General features: G+C 41.5%; 1 protein-coding gene and 1 pseudogene across 7 annotated transcripts in view; one reads left to right on the forward strand and one right to left on the reverse strand.

The window, feature by feature from the left end:
- The window catches only part of Polq (DNA polymerase theta), a 102,081-nt gene that overhangs the window by 45,587 nt on the left and 37,331 nt on the right, over positions 1-19,163 (reverse strand). For 6 of the 7 annotated variants that reach the window (XR_005491001.2, XM_063270379.1, XM_039088124.2 and 3 more), the window contains 3 exon segments: positions 2,666-2,802; positions 1,358-1,562; positions 1,031-1,173 (listed from right to left, as the gene is read on the reverse strand). Coding sequence is in view for 6 of the 7 variants with exons in the window: in XM_063270379.1 (XP_063126449.1) it covers positions 1,031-1,173; positions 1,358-1,562; positions 2,666-2,802 (485 nt within the window). In the remaining variant the exon portion in view is untranslated. 7 annotated transcript variants of the gene reach the window in all.
- Positions 4,333-4,930, forward strand: Rnf138-ps4 (ring finger protein 138, pseudogene 4; annotated as a pseudogene).

The raw sequence follows: 19,163 nt of genomic DNA on the forward strand, positions 1-19,163 counted from the left end.
TGACAAACATAGGTCACTGGTTAGGTTCTTGTTGAAGAATTTGATATTAAATTTACATAAAATGTTTATTATAATTATAGAAGCTGATCAAATATAACAAACTTTCTATGATGAATACTGTTGGCTTCACGGAGTCTACAATCACAGAGAGGACAGGCTTCTGGACAAGCCCCTGAAGGGGTATCTACAGTAGACTGAGTTGGGAAGACCAACCTGAATCATGGATGGAACCATCTCATGGGCTGGAGTCCTAGACAGAATAAAAGGAGAAAGAGAACTGAGCTCCAGCAGTTATCGCTCTCTACTTCCTAACTGTGAGCTGGTGTGAATGAATAGGTTTGACTGTCACAGACTCATGCTTGAATGCCTGGCCACAGGGAGTGACACTATTAGGAGGTGTGGTCTTGTTGGAGGAAGTGTGTCACTATGGGGTCAGGCTTTGAGGTTTCAGAAGCTCAAGATAGATCACTTCCTGCTGTTTACAGATCAAGATATAGAACCCTCAGCTCCTTCTCCAGCACATGCCTGCCTGCATGCTGCCATGCTTCCTGCCACGATGATACTAAACTGAACCTCTGAACCTGTAAGCCAGCCCCAATTATATGTCTGGGTTTTTCTGTTTGTTAGTTTGTCTGTTTTAATAAGAGTTGCTGTGGTCATGTTATCTTTTCACAGCAATAGAACACTGACTAAGACACTAATAAAACCTGAACCAAGACACCATGGATGCAGTGGGAACCGGTGTCTCAATCTTCCCTTCTTCCATACCTTCCCTATCATGATGAACTACACGCTCACCTGTGAGACCAAATAACGTCTTCCTTCGGTTTTTTTGTCACGGTATTTTGTCACAGTGACCAGAAGAATAACGAGGCACTTTAACAATTCCTCCTGCAAACCTGGTTTAACACACACATCTCAACAGTCAGCAACCAGAGGCGAGCGGACCGAGCGTTGCAGGTTAGTCTTGGCTACCAGTGAGATTCTAGCAAGAGATAAGTGAATAGTTACGTGATTAAATAGAACTTACCAGGTAGACGATATGAAGGTCATTCTCTAAAACAAAGCCTTTCATTGCTCTTTGGAGGTCAGCAAAAATATCCAGGGTATCAGTTGGAGAAAGTGAGGAAGAAAGAGTAGCTGATCCAAGGTGTGTTGGGTGATACACCTTTCCTGGAGTGGGGAATACAGGATCAGAGGTTAAAAAAGCAAAGCGCTGCCCTTCTCTACACGTTAACCCTCTCGGCTCTGCCAGTCAGTAAGCAGAAGCTCATCTAACACGTAGGGACCTGTGAGCACAGTTACAAAGTGAGTATGACAGCAACGGTGAGCATTCCTGCCTGAGAGCTGTGTTTACCTCCTGTGCCGTCACTGGGCTCTGCCGCCTGGATGAACTCGTTTTCTAACAGCCACGTCACACAGGCATCGACTGCCCCACGCTGAACATCATCTCGGTTCCTCTGAATCCCTTGCTTCCCTTCCTTTACGTCAGCAGCCAAGAATGTGCAGGCAGCATAAGTCTGCATATCTTGTGACGTACTTGCCACCCCACTGACGATTATCTGCGAGAAAAATGTTTGAAAAGTTCTATAATTTTTTAAAGATGTATAGAGCCCCAACACATGAAGTAAACAAAAGTGCCTTTATTCTCTTAAAAATATCTTCAGTCTTTATGTAGAGACACTTTGTCATCAAACATTACAAATACACATGACACCAACTGACAACATAACATTTTCCTTGAGAGTAGATATCATGTTTTCTTATAAACGAAAAAAGAATATACCTGAATGTTAGAAAACGTGTGTGTGTGTGTGTGTGTGTGTGTGTGTGTGTATGGCAATAATGACTCACATCCACGAGTTGAATACTTTGCTCCTTCCTCTAGAACACATGAACATATAGAAATGCTATTCTTGAATACATCCCATTCAGGAGGATGGGAAGGGAATAAAAAATGAAGTTAATATTTAGTTTGTTACCTTGGCTGGCCTTAACCTCCCGTGTGCTAGAATAAGAAGCAAAAATAGGTCCAGCCCTAGTATAAGTTTATTTTTTTTATAACTTGGGTTGATTTTTATATCCACATGTATCATCTGAGCAGAACTAGGATTAATTTTGTCATCTTTTCTTTGAAGTCATAATGCATTACAAAAAGATTATGTAAAAGTGAAAAGATAAGCCACAGTTACAGCTCAGTAGAGGGATGCACACACAGTGCACACAAGGCTGAGTTCAGTTCTCTACACTACAAAAAAGTTAAAAGAGCTACATGTCGTTCGGTTGTTTAATCATTTTGAAATAGGTTGATATGCTAGTTGCTATATTCAACTCCAAAAATAACCAGATATTCATATACATGGTACATAGGCATATGTGTGTGTGTACATATATGTATATGTGTGTGTACATGTATGTGTCTATGTATTAGAATGTATTTATTAACTTATTTAACAGAGCTCAATAGCAGAGCCTGAAGAACTATGTATGTATGTATGTATGTATGTATGTATGTATGTATGTTTAAATATATGTAAGAAACAGACTCACAATTGAGAAGGCTATAAAACATAACCATCTTGTTCTTAAAGAAAACTCACCTCATATTTTTGACATAATTTTTGATGTGTATAAAAGAGTAAAGTATGATTTCCTGAACTCCTACCTCCAGAATAGCTCGTATCATGGTAGAAGTGACTTCTCCCTGGCTTTGCAGACAGCTGTGCACAGGCTCCAGCGAACCTTGAAGCAGAGCAATGCCCTTGGATTTCTCAGAGTTCTTACAAACTAGTATACTTTCACCTACAACCAAAACACATATCTTCTCAATATAAGCCAAGTCCACAAGGCACTGTAAACCAGAAGTCTGACTTACTGAGAGGAGACAGGAGATGCTAGAGGTTGCTATGGGTGCAGAACTGTAAATCGTAGCTATGGTTTTGAGTTCTGGACAGGCAATCAGAATGTTACCGGAAGCCATACTGCTGCTTTAGCTTTTAAATTAGTCTCAGCTGAAGGCCGGAGAAGCAACGAACATAAATAGACCTTTTGTCTTCTACCTCTATACAAACAAGGCACAGATGTCCCTTTGGAAACATGTTTCTTTGCTCTCTCCTCTATCAGTCACAAGAATCACTACAGACAGAGGGCAGCACTGAGCTGTTTAAATAAACCCACCTCATTGAAATAACACTGCTCTTTCATTAGCTTCTCTGGAGATGCTCCTTACAAACTGCTGCCAAACAACAACACAGCACAGCACAGCACAGCACAGCACGACACGACACGACACGACACGACACGGCACGACACGACACGGCACGGCACGGCACGGCACGGCACGGCACGGCACGGCACGGCACAGCACAGCACAGCACAGCACAAGACAACACAGCACAGCACAAGACAACACAGCACAGCACAGCACAGCACAGCACAGCACAGCACAGCACAGCACAGCACACCACAGCACACCACAGCACACCACAGCACACCACAGCACACCACAGCACACCACAGCACAGCACAGCAGCGTTCCCTTTGTCTTATCATGTCTCCACCCTTTAGGTCTTTGTTAAGAACAACTATGAGACCCCCACACCTAACAGCTTGGACAGGCTTCACTCCTTCCCTATGAAGCCTTCATGCACATAAAAAATTAGAGCACAATACCAAATAGAGATTATATTCCCTTTTCCTACTAATCTCTAACACCCTCAGTTATAGAACATAAAGAATTAGAGAAAGGGCCTTTCCTCTTCATTCCCTGACTGGTGCATCACTAAATAGCTAGGTAATTGCTAGAGGAAGTTTGAAAACTACAAAGTAAAATGCAAATTTAATACTGCTATCTATGGATAATGACAAAACTCAGTTCAAAACCCCTAAAATCATAACACTTACTATTTAAATACTTTAAATCACTATGAAAATCAAATGCACACAAATGTCTAAAATACTTATAAAGTATATCTAAAAATTCAATTGAAGCAAATACAAACTATCATTTTAACAGTTTAGATTTTAGAGACTAGTAAGAAATTGTGTTTTAAGAAAACAGAATCTAATAATAGGAGAAGAGAAACACATAAGGATTTTTTAAAAAAGCAAACTCAAGTATAGCTTTGCAATTTCTCACATTAAACAAATAAAAGCAGCCTTAGTGGAGGATCTAAATATTCTGAACAAAGAAAGGAAGATGACAACTCTTTGAAAATCACCATCAAAATGAAATCCCAGAGAGGAAGCTGCTTCCTGACACAATTTCCTCCCCACTCAGGGCTCTCTCCAAGCATTCAGCTTTGGGCTCAGGGCCACCTCCCAGCCCTTGCCATGTCCTTGGAGCTTTCAGAGGTCATAGAGGATGATTTCTCCTGACTTCTCTATCAGGAGGTGCTCAAAACACTAGTGCAGACAGCAGCCTGTCAGCATGGTTTCTGTAGAAAATGTTTCCTGACTGGAAAGAGACAGAGTGGAATACACCGTCCCCTATGTCACACAGTGTGACTAGAAGAGAAAGCATGCCCAGAACTGGCCTTAGACCTTGCAAATATGAGGAACTTAATTGGTAGCAGCAGATGCTGTTCAAAAAGATTAAATTCTATCGCATGAGACATCGTTACAAATCTTGTAAGAAGTATCGGGATGAATATGTCTATCATTCTGCACTTTCTCTAGATTCAGTAAGGAGCAGTAATAGGAGTGAATCATCAGATCTGATAACACAGAAATGTATCAAGTGGAAGCAAGTTCTTCTGGGCATCCCACCTTTAAGTGTCCCTTATGTCAAGAGTCAAAATTTACCAGACAATGTTTATTGGATCACTGTAATAGTAACCGCAGATTTCAGATAGTTCCTGTGAATCTTCAACTAGATGAGGAAATCCAGTATCAAACTGCTGTGGAAGAGTCTTTTCAAGCACACGTGTGATGCATACAGAATAGACATCTCTGCCTCCTTGCTACCTACAAGTGCCATCTTAAGTAGAAGACATGAAGTCACTCTTTCAGTAATTTCCTGTGCATATTAATAAAAATAATAATTCGGTCTACTATATTAAGTTTTTAATTGAAAATAAAGGTGGGCACCCTGACTGCTTTCTCTGGACAGGTACTTTAACAGCAGGAAGGCATTGAGTTTCCCTTGTGTGATGAAAAGGGAATCCGTTGCCTTTTCCGTCCGTGTATGACGTACTCTGAATGTTTCATCCACTAGTTTATGATTGTTGGTCCCTTCTATTTAGTTCAGAGATAACAGTGAATTCTGGGCGATGTGGTTCCTATAAAACTAATAAACCTGGGCTGTGTCAGAGAGGAAACTTCAAGTGCTAAGTGCGACGGTCCAAAGGGGCTTTTCAAAAGTACAGATCCTAGCTGAGGAATTCAACAATAAGAAAACTGTATTTATATAATGGTTTTATATAAAGTATTTTTGAAGGCTACTGAGATTTCTTAAATAATTTTGATTTTGAAAGCATATTGTACAAATGTTTTGCTATTAGAAGAGCATATCAAGAGAAGGAAAAAGGTTTTCTTTGGAGGTCAGTTTGCTATTTCAATCTAGGTTGGGTAATTCGTGAGCCTAACATATGTGTATGACAGTTCTTTGTAGTCAGTGTTTCTTACTAGCTGGTGAAACTTCTCAGTCACTGACTGATATATTATACTTTTAACTCGCTTGTTTGAAAATCCAAAGTTGCAGAAAATCAAAGTATGTGGATGTGTGCACACACTATTGCGTGTATATATGCACATATATATCTTTGCCTAGAGTTTGTCAGATATGTATAGAATTCCTATTAAAGAATTTTAATAATGGACAAGCAATATAGGATTGAAGTGTTTATCTCATCTGTTTAAATTTCTGTCTGTTACCAAGTTTTTAAAATAGTAAGCCAAAGACTGCACGGTGCAAAGACATGCATGCACTGACTGCCATTACATCTGACACCGTGCTCAGTGTGCTCACTTGTTACGTGTGAAAACGATGCATAGGCGAGAGATTCTACCAGCTACTGCTTCACTACATTTTAGTCAAAATCAAGTGTGTTTTAAATGTTTGCCATAAAGTATTGCAGAGCAGGTCCAGTCACAGAGTAGAGGGTGAAGAGGGGATTCCTGTCCTTCCACATTAATGTTCCATGTTTGCTTTCCTTAAAATAACTAAACACAAAGGAGAACCTCTGAAGTAGCTTGCTAATATATATATAAATATATATACACATATATAGTATATATAATTAAAAAGGTATATATATTAAAAAGGTATATTGACTTTCCTAACACCCTATTAACTTTTCTACAATGAATATTTTTAACTTGCTTTAATAAAAATGTTAATTTTAGATGTGAAAAAAAAATCCCAGAGAGGATAGAATAAAGGGTGTCCAAACTAGATAATCTCTGATCATTTATATAAATAGGATTGCACGGGCTCACAGGCAAAAGTTTTGCCAAGCCTGAGTTTGATCTCCTGGACCCATAGGATGGGAGGGCTACCCTCTGACCTCCACAGCAAAACCCATACATGTAATAAATAACACAAAACAAGATTGCAGAGGACGAAATAACAAAGGAAAACAAGCTGGATGATGGTGGCGCACACCTTTGATCCCAGCACTCGGGAGGCAGAGACAGGTGAGTTCAAGGCCAGAGAGAATTCCAGGACAGCCAGGGCTACACAGAGAAACCCTGCCTTGAAAAACCAACCCACCAACAAACAAATAAGACGTCAGCAAGCTGTCTTGTCCAGTAGGAGTCACCAGTCTTCCTCATCTCATCTCCACTTATTACACACACCGCCCTAACAAGTATCCCTTTGTAAGACTGTCAGAGCTTTGTAAATGCCTCAGAGTTTGGGAATGTCCTTGAAAATCATCATAAACAACATCTAATGAAAACTACAGGAGAAGAAAAAACAAATGCTATTACTTTCTATCATCCATTTATCTTAAGTACAGTGACACAGAAGAATCTCCAGACTCAGGGTGTTCCTAACAGAAAAATACAACTGGAGGCAGACATGTGGTTTCACTACTGGTATGAGACACCAAGAAGCCCAGTCTCAAGACAGGGTGAAAATCAAGGGTAACACCAGCTAGACCTGACACCACACTGAAACAAAGCGAGGGGGCAGAGGTCACAGTGACCAACACAGGACCTCACTGGAAGCTTTACGCACCTGTTAGCAGTGGTACCCAGCAAGAAGTACCAGCCAACAGCAGAGCCCATGTACAAAATTAAGTGGGTTACTCAAGAAGTGATGGGAGGTTCTATTTGACAGAGATCCCTAATGCCTAAGTCTCTAGGCCATACCCTCATACTAAGCTAAACTCATACTAAGCCCACAAGGAAAAAGAACTACCACAGCAAACATAACAGAGAGCAGTGACCAGTCCTGGCAGAGGCTGGGGTTTAGACAATGCTAAGCTCAGCCTCAGAAACACTCCATGATCCTGCCAAGATAGGGAACCAATCACAGATATGAATTTCCACTGAGCTCTGCACCTGGTCCATTCATACTGAGCAGCAAGTCCATCTAACACTGGGTCCCATCCTGAAGATCCTGAGTGAGTCGGGATTTCTATTACTGCAATGAAATACCAAGACCAAAAGCAAGTTGGGGAGGAAAGGTTTATTTGGCTTACACTTTCACACGGTAGTCCATCATGGAAGGAAGTCAGGACAGGATCTGAAGCAGAGCAGAAACCTGGAGGCAGGGGCTAGTGCACAGACCATGGAGGGATGTTGCTTAAAGCTTTGTTCCCCATGGCCTGCTTAGCCTGCTTTCATATAGAACCCATCCCAGGGATGGCACAACCCACAGTAGGTTGGGGTTGGGTTCTCCACATCAATAACTAATTGAGAAAACGCCCTGTAGTCAGACCTTATGGAGATGGAAGTGTCTTCTCCAGGCTCCATCCTTCGGTATAATTCTCCCTTGGGTTGAGTTGACATAAAACTAACCAACACAATTGGCCCCTTCTCAACTGACACCAAAACATGTCACTGTTAAGCTAGCCTTTCCTTTCTCGTTCTTTCCCAAGACCACAAATTATTATCAGCATTCAAATATAAACATCCCAAATTTTAAAAGCCTCATAGTCCTTAAAAATTCAAATGAAAAATTTAGTCTCTTGAAAATAGTCTCTTTTAAAATCCAATGTGTTTTAAAATTCAAACTCTCTCAACTGCCCACTCCTGTAAAATAAAAAATTAAAATCTTTATTACAACAAGGAAGAACTAGGGCACAGTAACAACCAAATCGAAGCAAAACTAAACTCCCAATTGTAAATAACTCAGTAGCCAATGTCTGGGATCTACTCACAATCTTCAGGGCTCTTGCAAGAACTCGGGTCACGTCTTCAACTCTGTCTAAGCAGAATGCACAGGTTGTTTTCTAGGCTTTAGCTGGCTCCACTCCACTGCTGCTGTTCTTAGTGGCCATCCCACGGTGCTGGCATCTACAAAATGCTGGGATCTTCTGCTGCAACTAAGCTACACTTTCACCATAGCCTCTCCTGGGCTGTCTTTAGGGCCACACGGTTCCAAGCCTCAGCTTGCTGCTCTCTGTTAACCACTTCACATCTTCAAAACCAGTACCACCTGCAGGACTCCTACACAACCAAGTTCAGCTGCCAGCATGAGGTACAACTTTGGCCACCTCTGGAACACAGTGCTAATTCTCAGGAACTACTTCCTAGAAGATTTCAGCTCAGTGATTCTGGTCTCTAAATCACAGCTGATGCTTCAGCCCCAGTTGACCAGAACCCATTGTCCCAGCAAAGCAAAGGTCTTACTTTAGTGGTTCTGGTCTCTTCTTAATCACAGCTTCTTAACTCTTCAGCTCCAGGTGACTAGACACCACAGATTCTTTACACAACTGGCTTGGTAGAGTCTTTGCTTCCCTTTAAAACTTCACAAGTCAGGTCGCCATCATCTGCATTTGCTCTGAACTCTCAATCTTCCAAACTCCCACAGAACAGCCCATTGAGCTCTCAACATTCAATGGCTTTTCTAGCCCAAAGTTCCAAATTCCTCCCACAATCTTCCTCACAACAAGCAAAAAATATCCCACTATCGTGGTGCCAACTTGTCTTAGGGTTTCTACTGCTTTGATAAAACACCATGCCCAAAAGCAAGCTGGGAAGGAAAGGGTTTATTTGGCTTAGACTTATACATCTTAGTCCATTACTGAAGGAAGACAGGACAGGAACTCCAACAGGGGAGGAACCGGAATCAGGAGCTGATGCAGAGGCCACGGAAAGATGCTGATTGTTGTTTTGCTCCTCTTGGCTTGCTCAGCCTGTTTTCTTATAGAACCCAGGACCACCAGCCCAGGGGTAACCCCGCCTACAATGGACTGGGCCCTCCCCCATCAATCACTAATTAAGAAAATGCCTTACAGTCAGATCTTATGGAGATATTTCTCAATTGAGGTTCCCTTCTTTCAGGTAACTCTTAGCTCTGTCAAGCTGACATAAGACTAGCCAGCACAGACCCCAGTGAAAGTCTCAAATGATGATCAGGAGGAAATATACTCTACAGTGTATTTTAAAGGTGATTGTAGTGGCCAACCAGTAACTCTATCTGGCAAAATTCAACCAAATTTGCTCTGACAATAAAACCCAGGCAGTAGCTCTGCTTAAAATTAGACTAAAGTCAGCATCCTAATTACATGAAGTAAAAATGGGCCCAGTCTTCCGGTCATTACCAGTGGTAGCACTCGACTCTCCAGCTAGACTAGTAATAAGGGCCTGGTCCTGCCACACAGCAGCCATGGGAACCAGAAGTGGCTATCTCTATATGCACGGTCATCAACTCAATGACACAGATTGCAAAGAATTAGGAAACCGTTAGACCTGAAAATACACCAACAAAATCCCAATGACAGACCCTGAAAAACAGGGAGCCAGGAATAACAGATAAAAGCTACACATAATCCTGTCAAAAATATTTTTATGAAATATGAGAATATTAAAATGAAGTGAGACTTGGAAAATAAGACATAGACACTGGACCGGCGGATCCCGGACCGCAGCAGCTCTCTGCTCCCAAACCCCGTGGGAGAGAGACCTCACCGCCTGATCAAGTGGGCACTCCTGAGGCTGCAGAGCGGAGGAGACCACCAACACTGCCCACCCCTGCCCACATCCCTGGCCCAAGAGGCAACTGTATAAGGCCTCTGGGTTCCCGTAGGGGAGGGCCCGGGAGCGGCAGGACCCCTGCGCCTGAGACACTGCCGGAACCTGAAGGAAACAGACCGGATAAACAGTTCTCTGCACCCAAATCCCGTGGGAGGGAGAGCTGAACCTTCAGAGAGGCGGACACGCCTGGGAAACCAGAAGAGACTGCACTCTGTGCACATCCAGGTGCCAGAGGAAAACACCAAACGCCATCTGGAACCCTGGTGCACGGAGGCTCCTAGAAAGAGCGGCGCAGATCTTCCCGGTTGCTGCCACAGCGGAGAGGACTTAGGCAGTACCCCACGAGCAAACTTGAGCCTTGGAACTGCAGGTAGGACCAACTTTTCCCCTGCAAGAAACCTGCCTGGTGAACTCAAGACACAGGCCCACAGGAACAGCTGAAGACCTGTAGAGAGGAAAAACTACACGCCCGAAAGCAGAACACTCTGTCCCCATAACTGGCTGAAAGAAAACAGGAAAACAGGTCTACAGCACTCCTGACACACAGGTTATAGGACAGTCTAGCCACTGTCAGAAATAGCAGAACAAAGTAACACTAGAGATAATCTGATGGCGAGAGGCAAGCACAGGAACCCAAGCAACAGAAACCAAGACTACATGGCATCATCGGAGCCCAATTCTCCCACCAAAGCAAACACGGAATATCCAAACACACCAGAAAAGCAAGACCTAGTTTCAAAATCATATTTGATCATGATGCTGGAGGACTTCAAGAAAGACATAAAGAACTCCCTTAGAGAACAAGTAGAAGCCTACAGAGAGGAATCGCAAAAATCCCTGAAAGAATTCCAGGAAAACACAATCAAACAGTTGAAGGAATTAAAAATGGAAATAGAAGCAATCAAGAAAGAACACATGGAAACAACCCTGGACATAGAAAATCAAAAGAAAAGACAAGGAGCTGTAGATACAAGCTTCACCAACAGAATTCAAGAGATGGAAGAGAGAATCTCAGGAGCAGAAGATTCCATAGAAATCATTGACTCAACTGTCAAAGATAATGTAAAGCAGAAAAAGCTACTGGTCCAAAACATACAGGAAATCCAGGACTCAATGAGAAGATCAAACCTAAGGATAATAGGTATAGAAGAGAGTGAAGACTCCCAGCTCAAAGGACCAGTAAATATCTTCAACAAAATCATAGAAGAAAACTTCCCTAACCTAAAAAAAGAGATACCCATAGGCATACAAGAAGCCTACAGAACTCCAAATAGATTGGACCAGAAAAGAAACACCTCCCGTCACATAATTGTCAAAACACCAAACGCACAAAATAAAGAAAGAATATTAAAAGCAGTAAGGGAAAAAGGTCAAGTAACATATAAAGGCAGACCTATCAGAATCACACCAGACTTTTCGCCAGAAACTATGAAGGCCAGAAGATCCTGGACAGATGTCATACAGACCCTAAGGGAACACAAATGCCAGCCCAGGTTACTGTATCCTGCAAAACTCTCAATTAACATAGATGGAGAAACCAAGATATTCCATGACAAAACCAAATTTACACAATATCTTTCTACAAGTCCAGCACTACAAAGGATAATAAAGGGTAAAGCCCAACATAAGGAGGCAAGCTATACCCTAGAAGCAAGAAACTAATCATCTTGGCAACAAAACAAAGAGAATGAAAGCACACAAACATAACCTCACTTCCAAATATGAATATAACGGGAAGCAATAATCACTATTCCTTAATATCTCTCAATATCAATGGCCTCAACTCCCCAATAAAAAGACATAGATTAACAAACTGGATACGCAACGAGGACCCTGCATTCTGCTGCCTACAGGAAACACACCTCAGAGACAAAGACAGACATTACCTCAGAGTGAAAGGCTGGAAAACAATTTTCCAAGCAAATGGTCAGAAGAAGCAAGCTGGAGTAGCCATTCTAATATCAAATAAAATCAATTTTCAACTAAAAGTCATCAAAAAAGATAAGGAAGGACACTTCATATTCATCAAAGGAAAAATCCACCAAGATGAACTCTCAATCCTAAATATCTATGCCCCAAATAAAAGGGCACCTACATATGTAAAAGAAACCTTACTAAAGCTCAAAACACACATTGCACCTCACACAATAATAGTGGGAGATTTCAACACCCCACTCTCATCAATGGACAGATCATGGAAACAGAAATTAAACAGAGATGTAGACAGACTAAGAGAAGTCATGAGCCAAATGGACTTAACGGATATTTATAGAACATTCTATCCTAAAGCAAAAGGATATACCTTCTTCTCAGCTCCTCATGGTACTTTCTCCAAAATTGACCATATAATTGGTCAAAAAACGGGCCTCAACAGGTACAGAAAGATAGAAATAATCCCATGCGTGCTATCGGACCACCACGGCCTAAAACTGGTCTTCAATAACAATAAGGGAAGAATGCCCACATATACATGGAAATTGAACAATGCTCTACTCAATGATAACCTGGTCAAGGAAGAAATAAAGAAAGAAATTAAAAACTTTTTAGAATTTAATGAAAATGAAGGTACAACATACCCAAACTTATGGGACACAATGAAAGCTGTGCTAAGAGGAAAACTCATAGCGCTGAGTGCCTGCAGAAAGAAACAGGAAAGAGCATATGTCAGCAGCTTGACAGCACACCTAAAAGCTCTAGAACAAAAAGAAGCAAATACACCCAGGAGGAGTAGAAGGCAAGAAATAATCAAACTCAGAGCTGAAATCAACCAAGTAGAAACAAAAAGGACCATAGAAAGAATCAACAGAACCAAAAGTTGGTTCTTTGAGAAAATCAACAAGATAGATAAACCCTTAGCCAGACTAACGAGAGGACACAGAGAGTGCGTCCAAATTAACAAAATCAGAAATGAAAAGGGAGACATAACTACAGATTGAGAGGAAATTCAAAAAATCATCAGATCTTACTATAAAAACCTATATTCAACAAAACTTGAAAATCTTCAGGAAATGGACAATTTCCTAGACAGATACCAGGTATCGAAGTTAAATCAGGAACAGATAAACCAGTTAAACAACCCCATAACTCCTAAGGAAATAGAAGCAGTCATTAAAGGTCTCCCAACCAAAAAGAGCCCAGGTCCAGACGGGTTTAGTGCAGAATTCTATCAAACCTTCATAGAAGACCTTATACCAATATTATCCAAACTATTCCACAAAATTGAAACAGATGGAGCCCTACCGAATTCCTTCTATGAAGCCACAATTACTCTTATACCTAAACCACACAAAGACCCAACAAAGAAAGAGAACTTCAGACCAATTTCCCTTATGAATATCGACGCAAAAATACTCAATAAAATTCTGGCAAACCGAATTCAAGAGCACATCAAAACAATCATCCACCATGATCAAGTAGGCTTCATCCCAGGCATGCAGGGATGGTTTAATATAAGGAAAACCATCAACGTGATCCATCATATAAACAAACTGAAAGAACAGAACCACATGATCATTTCATTAGATGCTGAGAAAGCATTTGACAAAATTCAACACCCCTTCATGATAAAAGTCCTGGAAAGAATAGGTATTCAAGGCCCATACCTAAACATAGTAAAAGCCATATACAGCAAACCAGTTGCTAACATTAAACTAAATGGAGAGAAACTTGAAGCAATCCCACTAAAATCAGGGACTAGACAAGGCTGCCCACTCTCTCCCTACTTATTCAATATAGTTCTTGAAGTTCTAGCCAGAGCAATCAGACAACAAAAGGAGATCAAGGGGATACAGATCGGAAAAGAAGAGGTCAAAATATCACTATTTGCAGACGACATGATAGTATATTTAAGTGATCCCAAAAGTTCCACCAGAGAACTACTAAAGCTGATAAACAACTTCAGCAAAGTGGCTGGGTATAAAATTAACTCAAATAAATCAGTTGCCTTCCTCTATACAAAAGAGAAACAAGCCGAGAAAGAAATTAGGGAAACGACACCCTTCATAATAGACCCAAATAATATAAAGTACCTCGGTGTGACTTTAACCAAGCAAGTAAAAGATCTGTACAATAAGAACTTCAAGACACTGAGGAAAGAAATTGAAGAAGACCTCAGAAGATGGAAAGATCTCCCATGCTCATGGATTGGCAGGATTAATATAGTAAAAATGGCCATTTTACCAAAAGCAATCTACAGATTCAATGCAATCCCCATCAAAATACCAATCCAATTCTTCAAAGAGTTAGACAGAACAATTTGCAAATTCATCTGGAATAACAAAAAACCCAGGATAGCTAAAGCTATCCTCAACAATAAGAGGACTTCAGGGGGAATCACTATCCCTGAACTCAAGCAGTATTACAGAGCAATAGTGATAAAAACTGCATGGTATTGGTACAGAGACAGACAGATAGACCAATGGAATAGAATTGAAGACCCAGAAATGAACCCACACACCTATGGTCACTTGATTTTTGACAAAGGAGCCAAAACCATCCAATGGAAAAAAGATAGCATTTTCAGCAAATGGTGCTGGTTCACTGGAGGGCAACATGTAGAAGAATGCAGATCGATCCATGCTTATCACCCTGTACAAAGCTTAAGTCCAAGTGGATCAAGGACCTCCACATCAAACCAGACACACTCAAACTAATAGAAGAAAAACTAGGGAAGCATCTGGAACACATGGGCACTGGAAACAATTTCCTGAACAAAACACCAATGGCTTATGCTCTAAGATCAAGAATCGACAAATGGGATCTCATAAAACTGCAAAGCTTCTGTAAGGCAAAGGACACTGTGGTTAGGACAAAACGACAACCAACAGATTGGGAAAAGATCTTTACCAATCCTATAACAGATAGAGGCCTTATATCCAAAATATACAAAGAACTCAAGAAGTTAGACCGCAGGGAAACAAATAACCCTATTAAAAAATGGGGTTCAGAGCTGAACAAAGAATTCACAGCTGAGGAATGCCGAATGGCTGAGAAACACCTAAAGAAATGTTCAACATCTTTAGTCATAAGGGAAATGCAAATCAAAACAACCCTGAGATTTCACCTCACACCAGTGAGAATGGCTAAGATCAAAAACTCAGGTGACAGCAGATGCTGGCGAGGAGGTGGAGAAAGAGGAACACTCCTCCATTGTTGGTGGGATTGCAGACTGGTAAAACCATTCTGGAAATCAGTCTGGAGGTTCCTCAGAAAATTGGACATTGAACTGCCTGAGGATCCAGCCATACCTCTCTTGGGCATATACCCAAAAGATGCCTCAACATATAAAAGAGACACGTGCTCCACTATGTTCATCGCAGCCTTATTTATAATAGCCAGAAACTGGAAAGAACCCAGATGCCCTTCAACAGAGGAATGGATACAGAAAATGTGGTACATCTACACAATGGAATATTACTCAGCTATCAAAAACAACGAGTTTATGAAATTCGTAGGCAAATGGTTGGAACTGGAAAATATCATCCTGAGTGAGCTAACCCACTCACAGAAAGACATACATGGTATGCACTCATTGATAAGTGGCTATTAGCCCAAATGCTTGAATTACCCTAGATCCCTAGAACAAAGGAAACTCAAGACGGATGATCAAAATGTGAATGCTTCACTCCTTCTTTAAATGAGGAAAAAGAATACCCTTGGCAGGGAAGGGAGAGGCAAAGATTAAAACAGAGACTCAAGGAACACCCATTCAGAGCCTGCCCCACAGGTGGCCCATACATATACAGCCACCCAATTAGACAAGATGGATGAAGCAAAGAAGTGCAGACCGACAGGAGCCGGATGTAGATCGCTCCTGAGAGACACAGCCAGAATACAGCAAATACAGAGGCGAATGCCAGCAGCAAACCACTGAGCTGAGAATAGGTCCCCCGTTGAAGGAATCAGAGAAAGAACTGGAAGAGCTTGAAGGTGCTCGAGACCCCAAAAGTACAACAATGTCAAGCAACCAGAGCTTCCAGGGACTAAGCCACTACCTAAAGACTATACATGGACTGACCCTGGACTCTGTCCCCATAGGTAGCAATGAATATCCTAGTAAGAGCACCAGTGGAAGGGGAAGCCCTGGGTCCTGCTAAGACTGAACCCCCAGTGAACTAGACTATGCGGGGAGGATGGCAATGGGGGGAGGTTTGGGAGGGGAACACCCACAAGGAAGGGGAGGGGGGAGGGTGATGTCTGTCCGGAAACCGGGAAAGGGAATAACACTTGAAATGTATATAAGAAATACTCAAGATAATAAAAAAAAAAGAAAAAAAAAAGACATAGACACTGGGAGAAGTTACAAAGAAATAGAAACAATAAACAGAAATAGGAATTTCAAAGTGCAACAGTGGGTCTCCCCAGCAGCTCAGGCAGATGAGGAGCCAGCAAACTCCAGACTGACAGAAATGAACTGGAAATGCTTATAGTCAAGACTCATTTGCATAATAAAAGCAAAAGTAGGAAGTGATAAGGACTAGAAAGATATTTTAAAAAATGAGGGCTGAAAATTTAACCAAATCTAGACAAAGATGCTAACAGCAGTCTATATGAACACAACACAAAGAGCTCACAGGACATTTGTTGCTCTCCAAAGGACCTGGGTTTGAGTCCTAGTACCAATGTGGCAGCTCACAACCATCCAGCCCCAGGGGATCCAATCCCCTCTTCTGACCTCTGAGGGCACACATGCATCACATGCATCACACATGCGTCACACAGATGTGCATATAGACAAACACTCATTGACGCAAAATAAATAACTTTTTAAAAATGCAAAAGCACAAAAGACATTCTAAAAGCAGGAACCACTAAGAAATATATTCATATAGGGGAATCCCAGGAAACAGTGAGCAGTTTTTTTCAGCAGAAACTCCATAGGCTGGAAAGGGCAGATGTTATGTTAACAGTACCCAGACACTTGAGCACTTTCACTTTACCCAGGTAAGCTGATCTTCAGAAATGAGGAAATAAATAACCTTCCCAGAACAAAAGCTAAAGGAATTGATTATGAGGGCTGCCTCACAAGAATTACATAACTGCCTTCTTTAAGTTATGTTAATATTAATTAATTAATACAAAATAAAGGAAAATTCAAAAGTCAATAGTATAAGTAAAGGAGAATCATATTCAAAATACTCTGTACTAAAATGGTATTGTATTGGGTGATTTTATCTCTAGTGTGACAATTAACAGGCAAGTCTATTAAGACAGGTATGACTAACTATAAAAATTATAAATTATATGTTTTGACATTAAATGAGGGGAAGAACAAGCAGGATAAGGAGACATGGGAGGAGATGGACCATGAGCACATGGCCAGGAGAAACAGCACGTATTTGGGAAACACTGCTGGGGGGGAGAGGAGGTTGGGGGGTGGCAGGCCAGCAGTTAGGAAAGTAGATTAGGGTTACCCCCAGTATTTGTCAAAGCCAAATAAAAAAAACATATTCTGAGTCTCATTTATTTGTAAGCTAGTTGGGGTTAAGGTTAAAGTGTTTGCACTTCATAATGGTGAGCCAAAGTGAGGCAAGAACTTACTTAGAACACAGCTGCTGGAGAGATCAAAGGGCGCTCTGAAGCTTTGGTTGCTTGGGACCAGCTGGCTGGACGGAAGTGCCCAGGAAGGCTTTGTACTCCTGGGGTTGCTGGAGAGACCAACAGCGGTTCTCCCAAGAGCTGCACACTGCTCTGGAAAACCAGCACTCTGCTTGATGGAAAGCACTACTAGTGCTGAGGCCAGCAGAGAGGGAGAGGGGGCACAGCAGCTTAATCTGGGCCCACTGAGACCCCGCCCTGATGCCTGTTGAGAGACAACCAACCATTGCAGGGCACATGGGCCAAGGACAACTGGAGGATGCCCAGGGATGAAGGCTTAAAGCCTCCAGAAGCAGAGCGGGTTGCAGGGGCCTGGTCTTCAAGGCTGGCAAAAGGCAGGACCAGGAGCCCCAAGCTAGCTGAACAGCTGGGGTGGGGCTGATGCAGCACAAGGTACAAGCTAAAAAGTCCTAAGAATCTAAACTGATAAAGTGTTGAGTTTAAAGAACAATATATAAGAAAGGGAAGCTAAGTATAAAACATCAGAAATATTTCATTTAAACATAAGAAAATAAAGTCCTTAGGGAGAAGTTGTGAAACTAAAAAGGAAAACTTCTATATTTGGGATGGAGGGAAGCACAATGCCACACTGCATCTGGATTCCATATGATCCAGTCTCACTTATCAGCAAGCACATTGCTGTTTGTTCAGTGCTTACAGTTTTGTCCTTTTTGGGAGAAATCAGAATAAAACAGACTTGGAGAAAGAAAGAAGACACTGAGAAATTATATACTACATTAAAAACTATAAATCAGAGGCTGAATCAAATCAAAATAGGAAACCCTCAGAGGAATCCAATCTGGAACTTAAAATAACATCAAAAAGCATAGTTCCAGACAGGTTCTACAGGGGCTTGAGAAATTAGAGTGGCAGCCGGTAGAGATGCAATATCTCTATTAAGAATTCTTAATATTCTCTATTAAGAATCCAGATTCTATTTATTGATGCTCAGCTTAAAGCGATGCCACACGATGGATTGTGTGTTTCATTTGATAGCTTGGAGAGCTGAGGTATGTAACATGTTGATACATCATACAGAATTGACACATGTGCAGAGTTCCGATGGACTTCTGCCTGGTGTTCTGAGGGGTGACTCTGATATTGCATTTATTAGAGAGGATGGCCATCTTAGAGATGCCTTTACAGATTAAAATTGATGGTGCTCGGACATACATGCCCATACAATTGTATGGCAAGAAACCTATTCCAGATATAGCTTACAGTCCTAGAGGTCAAGGCAGTATACAAAGACCTAACAGGACTTGGAAGGAAATGCTCATAGGACAGACGGGAGATACGATATCTCCCAAAGATGATTTAAAATGCGATTTGTTGACTTTAAATTTTTTAAAGGCAGTGAGACAAATAGCACAACTGCTAAGATACACTGGATTTTAGAAAGGACTGCTGAGTTAGATCAG

The sequence above is a fragment of the Rattus norvegicus genome, chromosome 11, assembly GCF_036323735.1.
Source record: "Rattus norvegicus strain BN/NHsdMcwi chromosome 11, GRCr8, whole genome shotgun sequence".
In the NCBI taxonomy this organism is placed as follows: Eukaryota; Metazoa; Chordata; class Mammalia; order Rodentia; family Muridae; genus Rattus; species Rattus norvegicus.